This window comes from Nerophis lumbriciformis, linkage group LG18, assembly GCF_033978685.3.
Source record: "Nerophis lumbriciformis linkage group LG18, RoL_Nlum_v2.1, whole genome shotgun sequence".
Lineage (NCBI taxonomy): Eukaryota > Metazoa > Chordata > Actinopteri > Syngnathiformes > Syngnathidae > Nerophis > Nerophis lumbriciformis.
In genome coordinates, this window is record NC_084565.2 from 9,337,501 (window position 1) to 9,361,545 (window position 24,045).

General features: G+C 37.2%; 3 protein-coding genes across 3 annotated transcripts in view; 2 read left to right on the forward strand and 1 right to left on the reverse strand.

The window, feature by feature from the left end:
* Positions 1–3,908, reverse strand: part of rnf207a (ring finger protein 207a) — a 63,742-nt gene extending 59,834 nt beyond the window's left edge. The window contains exons 1-2 of the mRNA XM_061977622.2: positions 3,831–3,908; positions 3,718–3,761 (exon numbers count right to left, since the gene is read on the reverse strand). The gene's annotated coding sequence lies outside the window, so the exon portion shown is untranslated. The remainder of the gene's footprint in view (positions 1–3,717; positions 3,762–3,830) is intronic.
* Positions 1–6,120, forward strand: part of zpr1 (ZPR1 zinc finger) — a 34,033-nt gene extending 27,913 nt beyond the window's left edge. The window contains exon 3 of the transcript XR_009817034.1: positions 5,952–6,120. The gene's annotated coding sequence lies outside the window, so the exon portion shown is untranslated. The remainder of the gene's footprint in view (positions 1–5,951) is intronic.
* A 4,458-nt stretch (positions 6,121–10,578) lies between these two features.
* Positions 10,579–19,067, forward strand: LOC133618079 (large ribosomal subunit protein eL22-like). The gene is made up of 4 exons (XM_061978546.2): positions 10,579–10,703; positions 14,880–14,990; positions 16,556–16,680; positions 18,872–19,067. The coding sequence occupies exons 1-4, from the start codon at positions 10,593–10,595 to the stop codon at positions 19,017–19,019; spliced, it is 495 nt and encodes a 164-aa protein (XP_061834530.1). The 5' UTR covers positions 10,579–10,592; the 3' UTR covers positions 19,020–19,067.
* Positions 19,068–24,045: the final 4,978 nt, after the last annotated feature.

The following is a 24,045-nucleotide window of genomic DNA, read 5'->3' on the forward strand; positions in this document are numbered from 1 at the left end:
AGAAAAACAATGTGCAAATATATAGAAATATAAAAAATGTAGAAGTGCAATGAATATGGTGTGAAATGAATATATACATGAAAAAACAAAACAAAAACAGGGTGGTTGGTGGAATGGGTTATTGCACCGAAGAGAAGGCAGTTATGAGGGACAATGGGGCAGTCCGTTCAGGATGGTTATGGCCCATTCATATATATGAATGAGGTAGATCCCCACGACTTGATCAATTGAAAAGTAGCTCACCTGCAGAAAAAGTGTGAGCACCCCTGCCATAGATGGTAAAGGATGTGCGGCCGCAGTATTCATGGACTTAACAAAAGCATTTGACACAATTAATCATGATATTTTAATACAACAATTAGAACAATATGGCATCAGAGGTTTGGTCTTGAACTGGGTAAGAAGCTATGTAACCAACAGGAAGCAATATGTGAAGATGGGTGAAAATATGTCAACACGGCTAGATATATCTAGGGATCAATACTGGGACCAAGATTGTTTCATCTTTATATAAAAGACATTTGTAAAGTCTGTAAAGTTTTATTTGCAGACGACACAACTGCTTTCTGTTCAGGAGAGAACACACAGAAGATAATACAAATAATAACAGCACGCGGTCCATCGTCTGGCGGTGGTTTGGCTTCAAGCGGGAATATGTCGAACAAGTATGCGACAAAAGCGTTGTTGGAAAAAGTAGCACCTACTGCTAATGTGTAGCATCATTTGAAAAGTCCCCCGGTAGAGAATGAAGAGTGCTTGAAACTGCATGTCAACATCTCCGTTCGGTGCCACACCCACAAAATGCCAAAGCAACCATTTCCAGATCGTATGAAAAAAATAGTCAACAACAGAATTTAATAACGTCCGTAGTAACCTACCACATAGCAAAGGACATACATTATTTGATTTCCTATTATGCAGCTCATTTTTATTTGACAGTTATTGAAATATCTATTTTGATGGTGGAACGGTTGAAATGCGTTGAAAAATGTGGGAGGAGTAGTCGCCAGAAATGGCCAATGGTTGCAGAAAGTACAAAGTAATTTAATACACTCTGTCTCTGACAGTGAAGAAGACTGATTAACAAAAGCATGGGACTTTGAAATTTTGTGAGTTGTTTGATCATTCAAACTAATTTGTTTGAGAAACAGTGATTGCCTTGGCACAAAACACCACCTGATTAAATGTCAAACTAGAAAGAGCTGAATCCTTAATGATGGGCAGTCCATGCATACTGTAGCCTCCCGGCAACACTAGCGATGGCCTGCCCGGCGGCCGGGCAGCAGAGGTGGGTAGAGTAGCCAGAAATTGTACTCAAGTAAGAGTACTGTTACTTTAGAGATTTATTACTCAAGTAAAAGTAAGGAGTAGTCACCCAAATATTTTCTTGAGTAAAAGTAAAAAGTATGTTGGGAAAAAACTACTCAAGTACTGAGTAACTGATGAGCAACATACACACACACACACACACACACACACATCTATATATATATATATATATATATATATATATACATTGATATATACAGTATATAATTTATATGTATTTATTTTGCTGTTTTTGTTTACATGTTAAAGATGTTTTAATGAATATACATGCATGTTTAACATATAGATTCCTTTCTTTCATGAAGACTAGAATATAAGTTGGTGTATTACCTGATTCTGATGACTTGCGTTGATTGTAATCAGACAGTAGTGATGATAACGTCCACGTTTTCAAATGGAGGAGAAGAAAAGTTCCTCCTTTCTGTCTAATACCACATGAAAGTGGTGGGTTTTTGGCATCTTATTTGTACAGCTTCCATATTCGTTTTTATACACTTTACAAGAAATATATTGGCGTCAAACTCCTTAGCTTGCTAGCTTGTTTGCGCTGGCTTTCGGAGACTCTTGTTTTGAAAGCGCAGGCGCGATGGAGCGGTACTTTTATTGTGAAGACTGTGCAGTCAGTCTTTAGGCTTTTGACGGGATGTACGGTTGAAATAAAAAAGTATATTTTTTCCTTCACACTTTTGATTGATTGATTGGAACTTTTATTAGTAGATTGCACAGTACAGTACATATTCCGTACGATTGACCACTAAATGGTAACACCCCAATAAGTTTTTACACTTGTTTAAGTCAGGTCATGTGACCACCTGGCTCTGTTTGATTGGTCCAACGCCACCAGTGACTACATCTGATTGGTGGAACGAAGTGAAACGTCACCAGTAAGGCAGGCACTATGAAGGTTTGTCTGACAGACCAAAACAAACAAAGCGTATTAACAGATCGATAAAAATTAGTAGCGAGTAGCGAGCTGAATGTAGATAAAAGTAGCGGAGTAAAAGTAGCGTTCCTTCTCTATAAATATACTTAAGTAAAAGTAAAAGTATGTTGCATTAAAACTACTCTTAGAAGTACAATTTATCCCAAAAGTTACTCAAGTAGATGTAACGGAGTAAATGTAGCGCGTTACTACCCACCTCTGCCGGGCAGTCCATGCGTACTGTAGCCTCCCCCGGGCCCCCAGGGTGCCCGGCCTCCTTATAGTCCTTATAGTTGTTCAGACAACCCTTTTAAGTTATGGTTCTGTGGTTAAAACCGTGAGTCAGGATGGTGTGTGGAAAAGCTAAATGCCTGTGTCAGTCTCCCAGATAATAAACATGTTAAAGCAACAGTTTGAAACAAAGTTCTGCTGAACATTGCATATCGCATTTGCTATGGACTGGTGATTTTGATAGTCTATCCAAAAAGTCCCTGACAGTAAAGAAGACTGACAATGTTCTATTAAAAACAAAATCCTTGGACTTTGAAATTTCATGAGTTTGGTCATTCAAACTAATTGGTTTGCAAAATCAGTGAATGCCTTGGCAGAAAACACCACCTGATTAAATGTCAAACAACGAAGATCTGAATCCTTAATGAATTATCTGTAATAAGTGGAAAAGCGGCATTCCTTATAGTTGTTCAGCCAACCCTTTTAAGTACGATTCTGTAGTTAACATGGGCGCCGATTGCGTCATACCTTTATAGCTGTTTAGCCAACCCTTTTAAGTCACGGTTCTGTAGTTAACACGGGTGGCGATTGGGTCATGCCTTAATAGCTGTTCAGACAACACTTTGAGAAATGGTATTATGGAATTCCTGGAAAAGATGTCGCCGTGACGACAGTTTGTTCACCCACAAAAAAGCTATTATTCTGGGTTTACAGCTTCTACTAAATTAGAGTTTCTTAAGAATGTGACAAAAGAAGAAATAATCAAAATTGTAAATCCAAGACCTCAACCGACTGTCATGGAATAGATATGGTAATGATAAAAAAGGTTATAGAAGACATTTCAGAACATCTGCCATGTATCAGCAACGTATCATTTCTAACCGGCAAATTCCCTGACAAAATGAAAATTGCGAAAGTGGTACCAATTTATAAGAATGGAGACATACACCAGTTTACCAACTACCGACCAGTTTCATTAATTCCACAATTCTCCAAAATCATAGAAAAACTATTCAATACCCGATTAGATATATTTATCAACAAAAGTGGGACGCTCGTGGAGGACCAATATGGATTACGAGCAAATATCTCAACATGGATAGCATTAATCAAAATAACAGTGAAGAAGCTGTGTCATGTTTGATAAGAGTCACAGTTGCCAGACTGCACTGTAACAGGAATCAAATAACAGCAGCCAAATGGATTAAAATGAACTAAAGGAGCCGTGGTCTTACCTTGACAAGTGATTAAGTGATCCACGGACAGCTAATGTTGACTCCTACAAAACAGAGCCACAATTTAGGTGGCTTGTATAGCACATCGAGAGCAAAAGGAACCACTGTCTTACCTTCCAGTGCCGCTATCAACAACCCCCCAGCGGGAATGGCAACAATGCAGAAACTCTTCAATAGTAGGCCGAGGGGCTGCCTCTGCCAGGCAGCTGACGGCACAGGCGTGCGTCATGCCAACCCCCCCATGTGCTGCCAAAGTGCAACAGGGCCATTGGAACGTGCGCGTTGGACACACAGTCATCCTGGCGAGGACGCAGAATAGTGTGAAAATGACATCTCAAGAGCAACACATGCAAGCCTGTCAAGGAACAATACTCCTAATGCAAGGCCGATAGTGGCAAACGTGCAGCAACAACGCTCCAAACAGTGTGAAACAAATGCAACTGGGAAATGCTGCAATCGCGTTAACATTGCAAGAGCAAAAACACGCGGAAGCAAAACGCTGCATATCGCAAATACGCACACAATCATACGCAATAAATATATCTCACCTGGTACAGTTTAGCAGGATAAACCTTGTCAAATGATATGAAATCATGTTTTAATCACTAAGATTATTATCAAGGCTTAGGGCAGGCTTTATACAAAATAAATACTAATCAAATATACTGCAAAAGAAGGGACTCAAAAACGTAAATTACACAGTGCTAAAATTAATACAATTTCACTAAATTAACAATAAGTAATATATGTTTCTTAAATAAAATGTCAATAACTTTTGAGCGCAAATAAAAATACCGATTCAGCACTTAAGTTGTAATTTTTGCGCTGAAAAAACTTCTCCATGACTTTAGCTCCAGACTTCTTCTGTTTGTTTGATATTGTCATTACTGCCACAAGTGGTGGAAACGTGTATTACAACTGAGTACCGCTGCGACCCACAGCTGAGAATATTGTTTGCTCGCCATGTGGTTAAGAAACGCTGCCTTAAAGGACGGGTGTCGAACTCAAGGCCTGAGAGCTACATTTGTCATTTAATGTGGCCCCCGAAGGCCTTGAAATAGAGTGCGTCGATAAAGTACTTTATCTTTTCTTACGAAATGTATTCCTTCTTTCCATTTTGACAGAAAAAATACATGTAATGCATGCAATTGCATGTCTTTTTAAACTAATATCATCTAATAATGCAACAAAAATAATACTATAATACATTTCACACTTTTTGTTAGTTGAAATAAAATTAATAATAATATTAAATATCTGCTTGACGTAGGATTTCAAAGCAAGTTATCCATCAGATTGTAGATTTTATGGCAATAAAAACTGGCATCTCAGTTGCAGAATTTTACAGTAAAACAATACAGTACTGTTTTTCCATTTACAGTAATAAAATGTAAGAAAAAAACCAGCAAGTAGTAATGTACTACACAAACACGAGCATCAAGTTACAACTACCGGCTGAATGTGAATTTATTTTGCTTACTGGAGAACTTTAGATATCTGCAAGTAATCACAACGAGCTGGGGTCGCATTGTACCACAAAAACAAGCGTGTTTAATAAAACAACTAGTAAAACTGAAGAAAAGTAAATGCATATGTAAATGGTGCATAATGCTAAGTTGTTTATGTATGTGTTTACTACATTAACTATTAGTACCTGTACCTTGTTTGCTATCTTAATTCAAAGACTTTTAAAGTGTGCACTTGTTTATTATTAGGTTTTGAGCAAATCAATGACTTGCAGTGCAGTGAAACATTTAAAAAACGTTCCTGGATGACAAAACTGCATTGGTATCCAAATATTTGGGTATTTTATTCAGCAAATGTTATATATGCAACCAAATAATAACCTGTGATTAATCATAGTTCAAGAGTGTGGGTAATCTGATTTTTTAAAAATATCACTTGACAGCCCTAAATAGTATAAGACAAAAATGTTCTAAGATATCATTTAAAAAACAAAAATTGATGTCTCATGCTGGTTCAAAAACCAGAGATAAAATGTAGGTTTGAAGAAAAGTGGACAATGAAGCCTTTTTACAAACTGCAGGTATTTGAAATAAATATTAATGAGTTTCTGTTTATTTAAGTCTGAGTCTAGAATTCACTTGACACTATTTTGAAAAAACTGGATACTCTATATCACTGTTCCTTACCTTTTATTACTGCTTGTGGCAACCTTGTCCACCATTGCACTTTGTATGCAACGCAAACTGTCCATCTTTGTCTGTCTGCAGATTTTCACGGACATCCTCGGTGTGTTTGTTCCTGGAGCCAACACAAGTCTCGGTAAAAACAAAAAAAAAGTCTTCAGATTTGGTCATGGAATGAATTACAAAAGGATCTGAGTTTACCTGAACTGATCACTTTGGGGGAATTTCAGGCTATTTTAAATGATCCAGAAACTGTTCCTATTGGGCACTGCAATTGTTTTTACTGAAACATTTTTTTTTATTTTTTTTTTTACTTTTTGCGCATTTTTATGTTTATTTTGTGAGTAATTTGTATTTTTAAACATAGTGTGTGACTGCTCTTGTTTTTGTTGTTGTTCTTTGTGTTTATGAAACTAACTTTTGCTGCCCTTTTGGCCAGGTCACTCTCGGAAAAACTTTTAATCTCAATGAGTTTTTAACTGTTTAAATAAGGAAAATGAATGTGTTTTCATTTATAATACTACCTTCCTATTACAAGACTATGCATTTACAGTATACAGCAGGGGTCCCCAAACTTTTTGACTCAGGGGCCACATTGTGTTAAAACTTTTTGACCAGGGGCAGGGCTGTATATATAAATATATATATATACAGTATATATATTAGAGTTGTACGGTATACCGGTATTAGTATAGTATCGCGATGCTAATGAATCATTTTCTGTACTATACCATCTCTGAAAAGTACCGGTCTGCCGCACCCCCGTCGTCGTCACGTCATGTCATTGCTGGTTTTACGAGCAGAGGAGCATGTTGGGCAGCGCACACACACTGAGTACTTACAAGCAGACACAGTGTGTAGACAGAAAAGGGAGAATGGACGTATTTTGGCTTTAAAAATAAAGATAAAAGTGAAATTATAACACTGAAACGCCCTCAGGAAGAGGTGCTTTTAAACATGGCTAGCTAGCTGGCAGCTAACATCCAGCCGCAGTCTGCAGTGTTTTAGCTAATTCTAAATCACTAATCCTGGCCTTCGTGGCGACAAATAAAGTAGGTTTCTTACAAGTAGTGTTATCACTGGAGGACGAGGAATAGCTAAACATGCTTCACTACACACCGTAGCTCACCGGCGTCAAAATGTAAACAAACGCCATGGGTGGATCTACACCTAACATCCACTGTAATGATACCAAGTACAGGGGTAATATTTTTGGCATCACGTCTTCTTTCATTTAAAAAAAAAAAAGATATTATGTTTATAAACTCAGGAAATACGCCCCTGGACACATGAGGACTTTGAATATGACCAATGTATAATCCAAGAAATAACTTGGTATCGGATTGATACCCAAATTTGTGGTATCATCCAAAACTAATGTAAAGCATCCAAACAACGGAAGAATACATTATTATTGCATTTTAACAGAAGTGTAGATAGAACATGTTAAAAGAGAAAGTAAGCAGATATTAACAGTAAATGAACAAGTAGATTAATAATCCATTTTCTAACAATTGTCCTTAATAATTTTGACAAAACAATATAATGATAAATGACACAATATGTTACTGCAAACGTCAGCAGACTAATTAGGATGATCTGATCATGGAAATGTACCAGAAACAAAAAGCAATGAAAGTGTCAACTGTACGTGGCTTGTATATATATATGCCTTTTCATGGAAGGAATAAAAAGAAATGATGATGATGATGATGATGATTAGGAGCCTTTGTTTGCTTAATTACTACTAAAAGACAAGTTGTCTAGTACGTCCACTATTTTATTTAAGGACTAAATTGCAATAATAAACATATGTTTCATGTACCCTAAGATTTTTTGTTAAAATAAAGCCAATAATGCAATTTTTTGTGGTCCCCTTTATTTAGAAAAGTATCAAAGTACTGAAAAGTATCAAAATAATTTTGGTACCGGTACCAAAATATTGGTATCGGGACAACACTAATATATATATATATATAAATGATAAATGGGTTATACTTGTATAGCGCTTTTCTACCTTCAAGGTATTCAAAGCGCTTTGACAGTATTTCCACATTCACCCATTCACACACACATTCACACACTGATGGCGGGAGCTGCCATGCAAGGCGCTAACCAGCAGCCATCAGGAGCAAGGGGTGAAGTGTCTTGCCCAAGGACACAACGGACGTGACTAGGATGGTAGAAGGTGGGGATTGAACCCCAGTAACCAACAACCCTCCGATTGCTGGCACGGCCACTCTACCAACTATATATATATATATATATATATATATATACACATATATATACACATATATATACACATACACATATATATATATATATATATATATATATATATATATATATATATATATCCATCCAAGTCGCCACCTCATCGCAGGGCCAACACAGATAGACAGACAACATTCACACTCACAATTGTTGTAAATGTTGCAATTTATTTATTTTTTAATAAATGTTTTTATTAAATTTGACAGGTATTACAATATACAATAGAACAGTAGTCACATTCTCCCCTTTTTTTCCCACCCACTTCCAAGAACAACAACCCGACACATACCCCATACACACATAACCCCCACACCCCCAGGTCCTACATACAGTAAGTTAAAGGTACAGTCACAAATGGAAAATAATTAGTACATCACTTTCTTCTCAACATAGGCAGATAGTAAATATACACCCAGAATAAATATAAATTAAAAAAACAAAACAAAACAAAAAAACTACCAAAAAGGAAGCTGGTTTATGAAAGGTGAACTTTTCATGTGTCCTGTAGCGTCTTTAATTTAGCTATGTAGTCAACCACACAGCCCCAAACAGAATAAAACTTCCCAGGTGCCCCCCTAAGATTGAACTTTATTTTCTCCAGATCTAAATACATCATAAGGTCTTTAAGCCATAAGGAGGCTTTGGGGCAGACTGGTGACTTCCACTCCAGCAAAATTCTCCTACGTGCTAATAAGGATGCAAAGGCGATACTATCCTTACATTTTCTCCTTATTTGGGGATCTGATACCGTCCCAAAAATAGCCATTTCTGCACATGGTGTCAGATTTAAATCCAATGCCTTAGCAAGGTGTTTGAAAATAGTTGTCCAATAATCCAGCAAATGGGGACAAGACCAAAACATGTGCGTCATATTTGCAGGTGACATGTAACATCTGTTACAAGTATCCGAGATATTGGGGTATATTTTGGAGAGTTTGGAATTAGTAAAATAAATACGATGGACAACCTTAAATTGTATTAAATTAAGCCTTGAACAGGATGTACTGTTATTAATTTGGGTTAAGGCAGAATCCCAATCTCCATCATCTATAGATCTGCCAAGCTCTTCTTCCCAACTCCCTCTGATTTTATCAAGAGACGTTTTACCAAACTGGGATATTAAGATGTAGATTTTGGAGATTAGGCCTTTCTGATTTGTGGGACTATCTAAAATTGAGTCAATTAGCGAATTAGGTGGAGTATTAGGGAAAGAGAAACTATTTAATTTAACAAAATTACGAACCTGAAAGTATCGAAATAGGTGAGATTTTGGTAGGTCAAATTTTTCACACAGTTCACTGAAACTAGCGAAGACATCACCAATATATAAGTCCTTTAGCCTGCTAAGGCTTGACTGCTTCCATAGAGAAAACGCTACATCTGTGTTGGGAGGGAGGAAGAAATGTTGCAATTTATAAATAAAGGTTTATAAAATAAAAAATTACATTCATGTCGTCATTCTTCTTTAGTTGCTTTATTGAGTTTACAACCCCGTGGCGCTGTTTTTGTACTTATTTTGATTATCATTTCTCAATTGTTTGTAAATGTTGCAATTTATAAAAAAAAGGTTTATAAAATAAAATAAAATAAAAATATTACATTCAGATCGTCATTCTTCCTTTGTTGCTTTATTGAGTTTACAACCCCCTGGCGCTGTTTTTGTACTTATTTTGATTATCATTTCTCAATTGTTTGTAAATGTTGCAATTTATAAATAAAGGTTTATAAAATAAATAAATACATAAAAAATAAAAAATTACATTCAAGTCGTCATTCTTCTTTAGTTGCTTTATTGAGTTTACAACCCCCTGGCGCTGTTTTTGTACTTATTTTTTTGATTATTATTTCTCAATTGTTTGTAAATGTTGCAATTTATAAAAAAGGTTTATAAAATAAAAATAAATAAAAATATTACATTCAGGTCGTCATTCTTCCTTCGTTGCTTTATTGAGTTTACAACCCCCTGGCGCTGTTTTTGTACTTATTTTGATTATTATGTCTCAATTGTTTGTAAATGTTGCAATTTAAAAAAAAAAGGTTTATAAAATTAAAAAAAATTAAATATTACATTCAGATCGTCATTCTTCCTTCGTTGCTTTATTGAGTTTACAACCCCCTAGCGCTGTTTTGTACTGTTTCTGTATGTAAATGTTGAATATTATAAATAAAGGTTTTGAAGAAAAAAAAAGAAATAATAATATTAAGATCCAACCCATTCAAGTGTTTGTAATATATATATATATATGTATATTTTTTTGCACAGTAGTTATTAGTTAAGTATTACAATTTTTTACAAAATGTAACCAAAACAGAGGGAACCTGATATACATAACTTACCTTTACAACGCCCCTAAGCACAAATAATCACTCACTAACAGAACACTAAACCGAGCTAATCCGTGACTAGCTTTAGCTTTCTAGATTGTTGAATCGAGTGCAGAAACATCGATGCGATCGATCGTCTCGAGCCGGTTTCATACTTCCTGCGCGGCCCCGCCTCCTCCTTGCGCGGCCCCGCCTCCTCCCTTTTCGCTGTGCGTGTCCGCCATGGCTCCAATGGTGAGTAGTTTGACCGTCGAGTCTACTTCGTACGTGTCATATATGCGCTGCCCCGCCACACACCAACAATGTAGGCGACACTTTATCTGTCCGCCGGCGAGGTTTTGCCACTTTCCTTTAACTTCGTTACTGTGGCTCTTGTCGAAAGCACGTCGGGAAATGTAATGGCTAACGTTAGCTCGCTAGCTCAGACAGACCCACACATACACATGTTATAAGTAGACATGTTATATGTTTTGAGTAGACATGCTAAAAGTAAACATGTTATATGTTATGAGTAGACATGTTATAAGTAGACGCATGTTGTATAGTTTTTACATGAGATTTCCAATTCATTTTATCTATAATTACACCCAAAAATGTGTTTTCTTTTACCCTTTCCATATTTACTCCGTCTATCTGTATTAGTGTTTGACTTTCTCTTCTACTGTTACCAAATATATATAATACAAATACCAACATAGATTTACTAATTACAGACCAGTGTCACTGCCAGTGTTGGGTTAATTACTGAAAACCAGTAACTAGTTACAGTTACTAGTTACTTTATTTCAAAAGTAACTCAGTTACTAACTCAGTTACTTACACCAAAAAGTAATGCGTTACTGTGAAAAGTAACTATTTAGCTACTTCTTTTTTTTTTTAAAGCTCCCATTAAAGCCCTTTTAGCCTTCATTTCAGTACTGTTATTGCACTGGAGAATAATACAATCTGTTGATCAACTTGACATGCATTTTTATTTCCCTTTTAACATAATTAATGAAAAACAGTGCAACATAAAAAGGCATTCCTCCTTTCTTTAAACTTGGACCAATGACCATTAATAAAAAACAAGTTAAAGTGCAACATAAGAAGGCACATTAAGCCTGACATCTGGAGTGATGCTGCTGTCTTCCACACTTGGAGCCATGGATTGTAGAATCCTTGTTTTCAGTGGCAGGATCATTGACACAGATGGTGAAGTTTTAGTGCTCAGTAGAGATGTAACACTTTTGAGGGGTTTAAGCACCTGGAGGCCCTCATCTGCCACTCTCACATCATCATCAGACAGGGTGACATTTGTCTTCAGGGTGTTGTGGGTCAATGCAGAGTATATAGCTGCCTGCTGCTCCAACATACCATAAGTGGAGTTCCACCTCGTTGGGACATCATGTATGAGCTTATGATTAGGCAGCTTTAGCATTTCTTGCTTTGTCTTAAGCACATGAGCAGCTGTTGTGCTTGGGTGGAAGTAGGAAACCTCCTTCCTGATCCTCCCAAGGAGGCACTCCATCCTATTGACTGAGATTCCCTTCTGTGATGCCAAATTCACTACATGTGCAAAGCACCTATCTATCTGTGGTCCCAGTCCTGCCTCATTCACTGTAATTATTTGATTTTTGGCATTATCACGTGTTACTGGGATATCTTTATCTTCCATTCCTCCACTGCTTGTGTCAGTACCTGCGCAAGGTGACTCTCGTAGAGGGGGCGTGTCTTCTCATCTCCCAGTCTGCTGTGATGAAGTGAGCGCTTATAGTTCCCCTGGACGTCCACCCGTCTGTCATGAGCGCAACAGATGATGCTCGGGATAGTTCATCCACAACTTTTTTCTTCTCCTGCTCATAAAGATCTGGCACAATCTTATCGCTGAAGTGGGTGCGCGACGGGATGTCGTAACGTGGCTCAAGCACATTCAGCATGTGTTTAAAACCCTCGTTTTGCACAACCGAGTCTGCACCTATAAACACACCGATTCAATGGTGCGGGGCGTTCAAGCTCCTCCGTTACTGCGCTCGCCATGACCACGCTGTGTGTGGACTGAACGTGACAACAACTTTTTTTTTTTTGTTTCCTATATCAAACCGCGTATCACGTGTGTGCCTCCCCTCCCCTCCCCACACACACACACCCAGAGCGCACCTCTTTTCTTCTCTCCGGCTTGTGACAGAGGAAGATTCAGAAGAACGACACCGCAGCGCTTCTGTTTCTAGCCGATACTACATCAAAAGTAGCGTAAAATAACGCAGTAACGCATCATGTAGTAACGGTAACTGAGTTACTGAATATAAAAAATAACGCGTTAGATTACTAGTTACCGCCGAAACTAACGGCGTTACAGTAACGCGTTACTTTGTAACGCGTTAGTCCCAACACTAGTCACTGCTGTCACAATTTTCAAAAATAATTGAAACAATATTTGTAGAAAAATTAGACAGTTTTATTGAAAATAACATGCTGTTGAGTGAGAAACAGGATGGATTCCGGACCAATAGATCCACTGCTTCAGCTGTAATGAATATAATGGAGGATATAGCAACAGAAATACACTAAAGGGGTGTTTATCCATCTTAAAAAAGCATTTGACACTTTAGATCATGGGTGTCAAACTCTGGACCGCGGGCCAATAACTGATAAGGTAACACGAGCGAGCAGTAGAGAATATGAAGTGAATTTTGTTCTTTAACACATTTTGTTTTATTCATTATAGACATATTTATTGCCAACTTATGTTGCATATATATATATATATATATATATATATATATATATATATATATATATATGAGATTTCCAGTTTATTTTCTCATCTGTTATTACACCCAATCATTTTATTTATTTTACTCTACCATTGTTGACCACTTGTTTGACCTTCTCTTCCACTATTACTAATTTAGTTTTACTGAGTTTCACAGATAATCTGTTTTTGTTAACCAATCTCTATACTTTCTTAAATTCAATCAATCAATCAATCAATCTTTATTTATATAGCCCTAAATCACAAGTGTCTCAAAGGGCTGCACAAGCCACAACGACATCCTCGGTACAAAGCCCACATGCGGGCAAGGAAAAACTCACCCCAGTGGGACGTCGATGTGAATGACTATGAGAAACCTTGGAGAGGACCGCATATGTGGGTAACCCCCCCCCCTCTAGGGGAGACCGAAAGCAATGGATGTCGAGTGGGTCTGACATAATATTGTGAGAGTCCAGTCCATAGTGGATCCAACATAATAGTAAGAGTCCAGTCCATAGTGGGGCCAGCAGGACACCATCCCGAGCGGAGACGGGTCAGCAGCGTAGAGATGTTCCCAGCCGATGCACAGGCGAGCGGTCCACCCCGGGTCCCGACTCTGGACAGCCAGCACTTCATCCATGGCCACCGGACCTGTGCCGCCCCCCCCCCCCCCCCCCCCCCCCCCCTCAAGGAAAAGGGGAGCAGAGGAGAAAAGAAAAGAAACGGCAGATCAACTGGTCTAACAGGGGGGCTATTTAAAGGCTAGAGTATACAAATGAGTTTTAAGATGGGACTTAAATGCTTCTACTGAGGTAGCATCTCTAATTGTTACCGGGAGGGCATTCCATAGTACTGGAGCCCGAATAGAAAACGCTCTATAGCCCGCAGACTTTTTTTGGGCTCTGGGAATCACTAATAAGCCGGAGTTCTTTGAACGCAGATTTCTTGCCGGGACATATGGTACAATGCAATCGACAAGATAGGACGGAGCTAGACCGTGTAGTATTTTATACGTAAGTAGTAAAACCTTAAAGTCACTTCTTAAGTGCACAGGAAGCCAGTGCAGGTGAGCCAGTATAGGCGTAATATGATCAAACTTTCTTGTTCTTGTCAAAAGTCTAGCAGCCGCATTTTGTACCAACTGTAATTTTTTAATGCTAGACATAGGGAGACCCGAAAATAATACGTTACAGTAGTCGAGACGAGACGTAACGAACGCATGAATAATGATCTCAGCGTCGCTAGTGGATAAAATAGAACGAATTTTAGCGATATTACGGAGATGAAAGAAGGCCGTTTTAGTAACACTCTTAATGTGTGATTCAAACGAGAGAGTTGGGTCGAAGATAATACCCAGATTCTTTACCGAGTCGCCTAGTGTAATTGTTTGGTTGTCAAATGTTAAGGTGGTATTATTAAATAAATGTCGGTGTTTAGCAGGACCGATAATCAGCATTTCCGTTTTCTTGGCGTTGAGTTGCAAGAAGTTAGCGGACATCCATTGTTTAATTTCATTAAGACACGCCTCCAGTTGACTACAATCCGGCGTGTTGGTCAAATTCTCCTGTTATTATCCGTATTAGCTTCTGTGTGTTCTCTCCTGAACAAAACATTGCGTATCAGTGGTTTGTTGGTTGTTGTGAACATGCATGTAGTTATATTGAAATGTGTCTTGACAGAAGAAGCAGGTGGTGAAGAAACAGGGAGGAAAGAGGAAGAAGCAGATCCTCAAGTTCACTTTGGACTGCACACACCCTGTGGAGGATGGCATCATGGACGCTGCCAATTTTGTGAGTACAGTCGACCACTGGGCAGATTTGTTATTGACGAGATACAGCATGTTCCAAACTATCCTTTTTCTTGTCCTGTCCAGCTACTCAGGCAAATCATATAGTTGATTTAGATGATCTATATCGGCTGTACTAATTTACTTTACAAAAGAGAAGTGTGGGATACTTCTCTTGTTGCCTTTTTTGTATTTAACTTTATTAAATGGAATAATATTATTATATGGTGTACCCGGGCCAGAGCAGGGGGGGATAGAAAGAGGAAAAAAGGAAGACAGAGGGGGAAATTGCGGGGATAAGAAAGAAAGACAACAAACACAACAATAACAATAACAACAATAGAACAACATCAGCAATTAGAATATGTACAAATATGATGGTAAAAGTGATGGCAAAAAAGCAGTTAGTGAAATAAATAATACAGAAATGACAATGAGCATTATTACACTACAAATGGATCAATACAAATACCAATAGAAATAGCACTATTGATAATGAATAATACCATTAATTACCTCTATTACCAACAATACAGTTGTTCAAATGCAACAATACATATACGTAATGATAACTAGAGATACAAAAGAAAGCAGAAAAATGGGGGGGAAGAAAGAGAAGCCAACTACCGTATTTTTCGGAGTATAAATCGCACCGGCCGAAAATGCATAATAAAGAAGGGAAAAAACATATACAAGTCGCATTTTTGGGGGTAAATGTATTTGATAAAAGCCAATAGCAAGAATAGACATTTGAAAGGCAATTTAAAATAAATCAAGAATAGTGAACAACAGGCTGAATAAGTGTACGTTATATGAGGCATAAATAACCAACTGGTATGTTAACGTAACATATTATGGTAAGAGTCATTCAAATAACTATAACATATAGAACATGCTATACGTTTACCAAACAATCTGTCACTCCTAATCGCTAAATCCCATGAAATCTTATACGTCTAGTCTCTTACGTGAATGAGCTAAATCATATTATTTGATCTTTTACGGTAATGTGTTAATAATTTCACACATAAGTCGCTCCTGAGTATAAGTCGCACCCCCGGCCAAACTATGAAAAAAACTGCGATTTATAGTCTGAAAAATACGGTAGATGTGTTGCATTAAAGTCAAACATGTTTGAAAAATGTTCACGTATGACATTCTGACCAAAAAAATGAAACGTGTTTTAAAAAATATGGGTCTTTTTTTTAAGTTAATAAAAATTTAGCACAACCAGTGATTAATCCAAATTCAAAAGTGGTATTAATCTGATTTTAAAAATACAATCATTTGATAAGACTAGTTGGAGCAAATTGAAACTCATCAAATAGCCTCTGCAGCTTCTAAATATTTTTTATGGATAAATGTTCATCGCTTGGACGTGTGCGGCTTCTCTTATGTGACGTTAAATGAGTTGACTCACTGGAAGGGACAGAACCTAGCGTGTTGGCGGGCAGTTCCACCAGTTCAACCCCCCGATGGAGCACTTTGAAAAAGATCATGACAGCATATTGACTCCTGAAAGTGTAAGCATTAACCCCTTTGTGCCGTTTCCCGTTTCCTTCTCCACAGGAGCAGTTCCTGCAGGAGCGCATCAAAGTCAACGGCAAGGCGGGAAACCTTGGCGGTGGCGTGGTGTCCATTGACAGGAGCAAGAGTAAAATTGCGGTCAACTCTGATGTTCCCTTTTCAAAAAGGTACCGCCGCGTTACTCCACTTTACACAAAGTGCGCCGGTTTCGAATCCAGGCTTAAAATGTTTATTTAGACAACTGAAAGTAGTTTATCTGCACAAAAATAAATAAAATAATAATTCTATTAATTCATGCTTAATTTAGGATTTAGTTTTTACTTATGGTTTAATCTGCCTTCTTTGTAATTTTATGCATCTCTAAAGCGCTTTGAATTGAATACGAATTGTGCTTTATAAACTTGCCTTGCCTTTCTAGTCGGGTACAATCCATTGATTAATTTCACTACAACAGGGGTGCCCATTACATCGATCGCTAGCTTGTGTCAGTCCATCGCTAGCCAGGCATTAAAATAGTCCTTAAAATTAGCGATCATCAATCTTCACTATGACGTCACTTTGGTCACTTGATTGACATTCACAGCACCCGAGGGTCTTGTGAGATGACGCTGGCTGCTGCCAGATCTTTATTAAGAAAAAATGACCGACAGGAAGGCGAGAAACGTTTTTTATTTCAATACTCTTGCGCCGTACCTGCCGTCAAAAGCCTAAAGACCGACGGCACAGTTCCTGTCTTCACAATGAAAGTGTAGCTCCATCCTGCCTGCACTAACAAAATAAGAGTCTCAGAAAGCTAGCAAGCTACGGAGTTTGCCGCCAATGTATTTCTTATAAAGTGTATAAAAAGGAGTATGGAAGCTGGACAAATAAGATGGCAAAAAGCAAGGACTTTCATGTGGTATTGGACAGAAAGGAGGACTTTATTTCTCCTCCATTTGGAAATGTGGAGGTTATCATCACTACTGTCTGATTCCAATCAATGCAAGTCATCACAATCATACCAACTTATATTCTTGTCTTCATGAAAGAAAGGAATCTATATGTTATGGTTAAGGTTTGAGTTTTTTTCAAACATGCATACAATTACAAAATTGTATGCATGCTTGTATTTTTATTAAGCTCCTTTAACTTGTTAACAAAAACTTCCGTTCCATAAATAAATAAACATTAGTTATACATATATACAGTATATGTATATAAGTATAATATATATAAATATTATATATAATATTTATATATATATATACAGTACAGGCCAAAAGCTTGGACACACCTTCTCATTTCAATGCGTTTTCTTTATTTTCATGACTATTTAAATTGTAGATTGTGACATCAAAACTATGACACCTGTGAAGTGAAAACCATTTCAGGTGACTACCTCTTGTAGCTCATGGAGAGAATGCCAAGCGTGTGCAAAACAGTAATCGGAGCAAAGGGTGGCTATTTTGAAGAAACTAGAATATAAAGCATGTTTTCAGTTATTTCACTTTTTTTTGTTAAGTACATAACTCCACATGTGTTCATTCATAGTTTTGATGTGACAATCTATATATATATATATATATATATATATATATATATATATATGCAGATGAGGTAGATCACCTTGACTTGGTCATTTGAAAAGTAGCTCGCCTGCTGAAAAAGTACGGGCACCCCTGCTCTAGAAAGTAACATTTGTGCATAAATGTTCAACAAACCAATTGACAAACCACTGTGGTTAAAAATTGACATATTTTCACCAATTTCAATGTGTTTTAGAGGGTCCACAATAATGTATTGGAGGTGTATTGGCAAAAATCCAAAATGTTGAGTTTAAAAGTGCTTTTAGTAAACCTTAGTGAAAATATATTGTGTGTCTGTAGCTTTACACTCGTCTCCGATAGTGTCTACTTAATCCACTTTTTTACAGACAGTGTAATTCTGCATAGATGTCATCTATCACATAAAACAAAGTAACATCAAGGACACAATCGTTAGCAACACTACGGTGCTATTACTGCACTCATATTTTAACAGCAGCGTCCCGCTAGGTCGGCCATATTTGCTAAAGTAAAAGTAAATGATGAAACAGTAGCTGACTGATAGTTGTCGAGCTCCAGGGGTGCATTTTAAGATGTGTAGCAAAGCCCCATTTTTTAAATACACGTTCTTATCTTGTTCCATCTGTGTCGTTTACCCCATTTACCAAGAGGATTGCCATGTCTTGTGTTCCGTGCTGACAAGCTTTTGGACGCCATCTAAAGTTCCCCACACCTGACATAACATGTCAAAGTTTCTGGTCGTAAAACTGCAGTAGTTTGCAGAAGTGTGTTCTTTCTCATTTCCTGTGCCACGCCGCGCCTGTGCCGTTTGCAGGTATCTGAAGTACCTCACCAAGAAGTATCTGAAGAAAAACAACCTCAGGGACTGGTTGCGTGTGGTGGCCAACGCCAAGGAGAGCTACGAGCTGCGCTACTTCCAGATCAACCAGGATGAAGATGAGGAGGAGGAGGAGGAAGATTGAAGCAGGCACCATGTTCAATAAAATGTCCAGAGACTGACAATAACACCATCTTTTGATTTGTTTTATTTGACGAGAGGAGATCGTGCAGAACAAACAGATTATGGTGAGTAGTTTGCAGTGGCATTCCTTTGTACGCTCACATATTTATACCCCAAATATTCTACAGTTCCCAATATGATGCAGTACAAATGCTAGCGCAATAATAACACAGTAACACATTTTTGACTACTTTTGTACGGTTTTGTAAATTTTTGACTACTTTTGTACGGTCACATATTTATACCCCGGAAAGGACCAAATATTCTACAGTTCCCAATAAAATGCAGTACAAATGTACACCAATGTAAGCTGCAAGCGCAATAATAACACATTTTTGACTGCTTTTGTACTTTTTTTACGGTTTTGTACATTTTTGACTTCTTTTGTGCGGTTACATATTTATACCCCAGAAAGGACCAAATATTCTACAGTTCCCAATAAGATGCAGTACAAATGTACACCAATGTAAGCTGCAAGCGCAATAATAACACATTTATGACTACTTTTGTACTTTTTTTACGGTTTTGTACATTTTTGACTACTTTTGTACGGTTACATATTTATACCCCAGAAAGGACCAATTATTCTACAGTTCCCAATAAGATGCAGTTCAAATGTACACCAATATGTGGGCTCCGTACCGAGGATGTCGTTGTGGCTTGTGCAGCCCTTTGAGACACTTGTGATTTAGGGCTATATAAATAAATATTGATTGAATGAATGTAAGCTGCAAGCGCAATAATAACACAGTAACACATTTTTGACTACTTTAGTACGGTCACATATTTATACCCCAGAAAGGACCAAATATTCTACAGTTCCCAATAAGATGCAGTACAAATGTACACCAATGTAAGCTGCAAGCGCAATAATAACACATTTTTGACTGCTTTTGTACTTTTTTTACGGTTTTGTAAATTTTTGACTACTTTTGTGCGGTTACATATTTATACCCCAGAAAGGACCAAACATTCTACAGTTCCCAATAAGATGCAGTACAAATGTACACCAATGTAAGCTGCAAGCGCAATATTAACACATTTTTGACTACTTTTGTACGGTTACATATTTATACCCCAGAAAGGACCAAATATTCTACAGTTCCCAATATGATGCAGTACAAATGTACACCAATATGTGGGCTCTGTACCGAGGATGTCGTTGTGGCTTGTGCAGCCCTTTGAGACACTTGTGATTTAGGGCTATATAAATAAATATTGATTAAATGAATGTAAGCTGCAAGCGCAATAATAACACAGTAACACATTTTTGACTATTGTACGGTCACATATTTATACCCCGGAAAGGACCAAATATTCTACAGTTCCCAATAAGATGCAGTACAAATGTACACCAATGTAAGCTGCAAGCGCAATAATAACACATTTTTGACTGCTTTTGTACTTTTTTTACGGTTTTGTAAATTTTTGACTACTTTTGTGCGGTTACATATTTATACCCCAGAAAGGACCAAATATTCTACAGTTCCCAATAAGATGCAGTACAAATGTACACCAATGTAAGCTGCAAGCGCAATAATAACACATTTATGACTACTTTTGTACTTTTTTTTACGGTTTTGTACATTTTTGACTACTTTTGTACGGTCACATATTTATACCCCAGAAAGGACCAATTATTCTACAGTTCCCAATAAGATGCAGTTCAAATATACACCAATATGTGGGCTCCGTACCGAGGATGTCGTTGTGGCTTGTGCAGCCCTTTGAGACACTTGTGATTTAGGGCTATATAAATAAATATTGATTGATTAAATGAATGTAATCTGCAAGCGCAATAATAACACAGTAACACATTTTTGACTACTTTTGTACTTTAGTACGGTCACATATTTATACCCCAGAAAGGACCAAATATTCTACAGTTCCCAATAAGATGCAGTACAAATGTACACCAATGTAAGCTGCAAGCGCAATAATAACACATTTTTGACTGCTTTTGTACTTTTTTTACGGTTTTGTACATTTTTGACTTCTTTTGTGCGGTTACATATTTATACCCCAGAAAGGACCAAATATTCTACAGTTCCCATTAAGATGCAGTTCAAATGTACACCAATGTAAGCTGCAAGCACAATAACACATTTTTGACTACTTTTGTGCGGTCACATATTTATACCCCAGAAAGGACCAAATATTCTACAGTTCCCAATAAGATGCAGTACAAATGTACACCAATGTAAGCTGCAAGCGCAATAATAACACATTTATGACTACTTTTGTACTTTTTTTACGGTTTTGTACATTTTTGACTACTTTTGTACGGTCACATATTTATACCCCAGAAAGGACCAATTATTCTACAGTTCCCAATAAGATGCAGTTCAAATGTACACCAATATGTGGGCTCCGTACCGAGGATGTAGTTGTGGCTTGTGCAGCCCTTTGAGACACTTGTGATTTAGGGCTATATAAATAAATATTGATTGATTAAATGAATGTAAGCTGCAAGCGCAATAATAACACAGTAACACATTTTTGACTACTTTTGTACTTTAGTACGGTCACATATTTATACCCCAGAAAGGACCAAATATTCTACAGTTCCCAATAAGATGCAGTACAAATGTACACCAATGTAAGCTGCAAGCGCAATAATAACACATTTTTGACTGCTTTTGTACTTTTTTTACGGTTTTGTACATTTTTGACTTCTTTTGTGCGGTTACATATTTATACCCCAGAAAGGACCAAATATTCTACAGTTCCCAATAAGATGCAGTTCAAATGTACACCAATGTAAGCTGCAAGCACAATAACACATTTTTGACTACTTTTGTGCGGTCACATATTTATACCCCAGAAAGGACCAAATATTCTACAGTTCCCAATAAGATGCAGTACAAATGTACACCAATGTAAGCTGCAAGCGCAATAATAACACATTTATGACTACTTTTGTACTTTTTTTTACGGTTTTGTACATTTTTGACTACTTTTGTACGGTCACATATTTATACCCCAGAAAGGACCAATTATTCTACAGTTCCCAATAAGATGCAGTTCAAATGTACACCAATATGTGGGCTCCGTACCGAGGATGTAGTTGTGGCTTGTGCAGCCCTTTGAGACACTTGTGATTTAGGGCTATATAAATAAATATTGATTGATTAAATGAATGTAAGCTGCAAGCGCAATAATAACACAGTAACACATTTTTGACTACTTTTGTACTTTAGTACGGTCACATATTTATACCCCAGAAAGGACCAAATATTCTACAGTTCCCAATAAGATGCAGTACAAATGTACACCAATGTAAGCTGCAAGCGCAATAATAACACATTTTTGACTGCTTTTGTACTTTTTTTACGGTTTTGTACATTTTTTACTTCTTTTGTGCGGTCACATATTTATACCCCAGAAAGGACCAAATATTCTACAGTTCCCAATAAGATGCAGTACAAATGTACACCAATGTAAGCTGCAAGCGCAATAATAACACATTTATGACTACTTTTGTACTTTTTTTACGGTTTTGTACATTTTTGACTACTTTTGTACGGTCACATATTTATACCCCAGAAAGGACCAATTATTCTACAGTTCCCAATAAGATGCAGTTCAAATGTACACCAATATGTGGGCTCCGTACCGAGGATGTCGTTGTGGCTTGTACAGCCCTTTGAGACACTTGTGATTTAGGGTTATATAAATAAATATTGATTGATTAAATGAATGTAAGCTGCAAGCGCAATAATAACACAGTAACACATTTTTGACTACTTTTGTACTTTAGTACGGTCACATATTTATACCCCAGAAAGGACCAAATATTCTACAGTTCCCAATAAGATGCAGTACAAATGTACACTAATGTAAGCTGCAAGCGCAATAATAACACATTTTTGACTGCTTTTGTACTTTTTTTACGGTTTTGTACATTTTTGACTTCTTTTGTGCGGTTACATATTTATACCCCAGAAAGGACCAAATATTCTACAGTTCCCAATAAGATGCAGTTCAAATGTACACCAATGTAAGCTGCAAGCGCAATAATAACACATTTTTGACTACTTTTGTGCGGTCACATATTTATACCCCAGAAAGGACCAAATATTCTACAGTTCCCAATAAGATGCAGTACAAATGTACACCAATGTAAGCTGCAAGCGCAATAATAACACATTTATGACTACTTTTGTACTTTTTTTACGGTTTTGTACATTTTTGACTACTTTTGTACGGTCACATATTTATACCCCAGAAAGGACCAATTATTCTACAGTTCCCAATAAGATGCAGTTCAAATGTACACCAATATGTGGGCTCCGTACCGAGGATGTCGTTGTGGCTTGTGCAGCCCTTTGAGACACTTGTGATTTAGGGCTATATAAATAAATATTGATTGATTAAATGAATGTAAGCTGCAAGCGCAATAATAACACAGTAACACATTTTTGACTACTTTTGTACTTTAGTACGGTCACATATTTATACCCCAGAAAGGACCAAATATTCTACAGTTCCCAATAAGATGCAGTACAAATGTACACTAATGTAAGCTGCAAGCGCAATAATAACACATTTTTGACTGCTTTTGTACTTTTTTTACGGTTTTGTACATTTTTGACTTCTTTTGTGCGGTTACATATTTATACCCCAGAAAGGACCAAATATTCTACAGTTCCCAATAAGATGCAGTTCAAATGTACACCAATGTAAGCTGCAAGCGCAATAATAACACATTTTTGACTGCTTTTGTACTTTTTTTACGGTTTTGTAAATTTTTGACTTCTTTTGTGCGGTTACATATTTATACCCCAGAAAGGACCAAATATTCTACAGTTCCCAATAAGATGCAGTTCAAATGTACACCAATGTAAGCTGCAAGCGCAATAATAACACATTTTTGACTACTTTTGTGCGGTCACATATTTATACCCCAGAAAGGACCAAATATTCTACAGTTCCCAATATGATGCAGTACAAATGTACACCAATGTAAGCTGCAAGCGCAATAATAA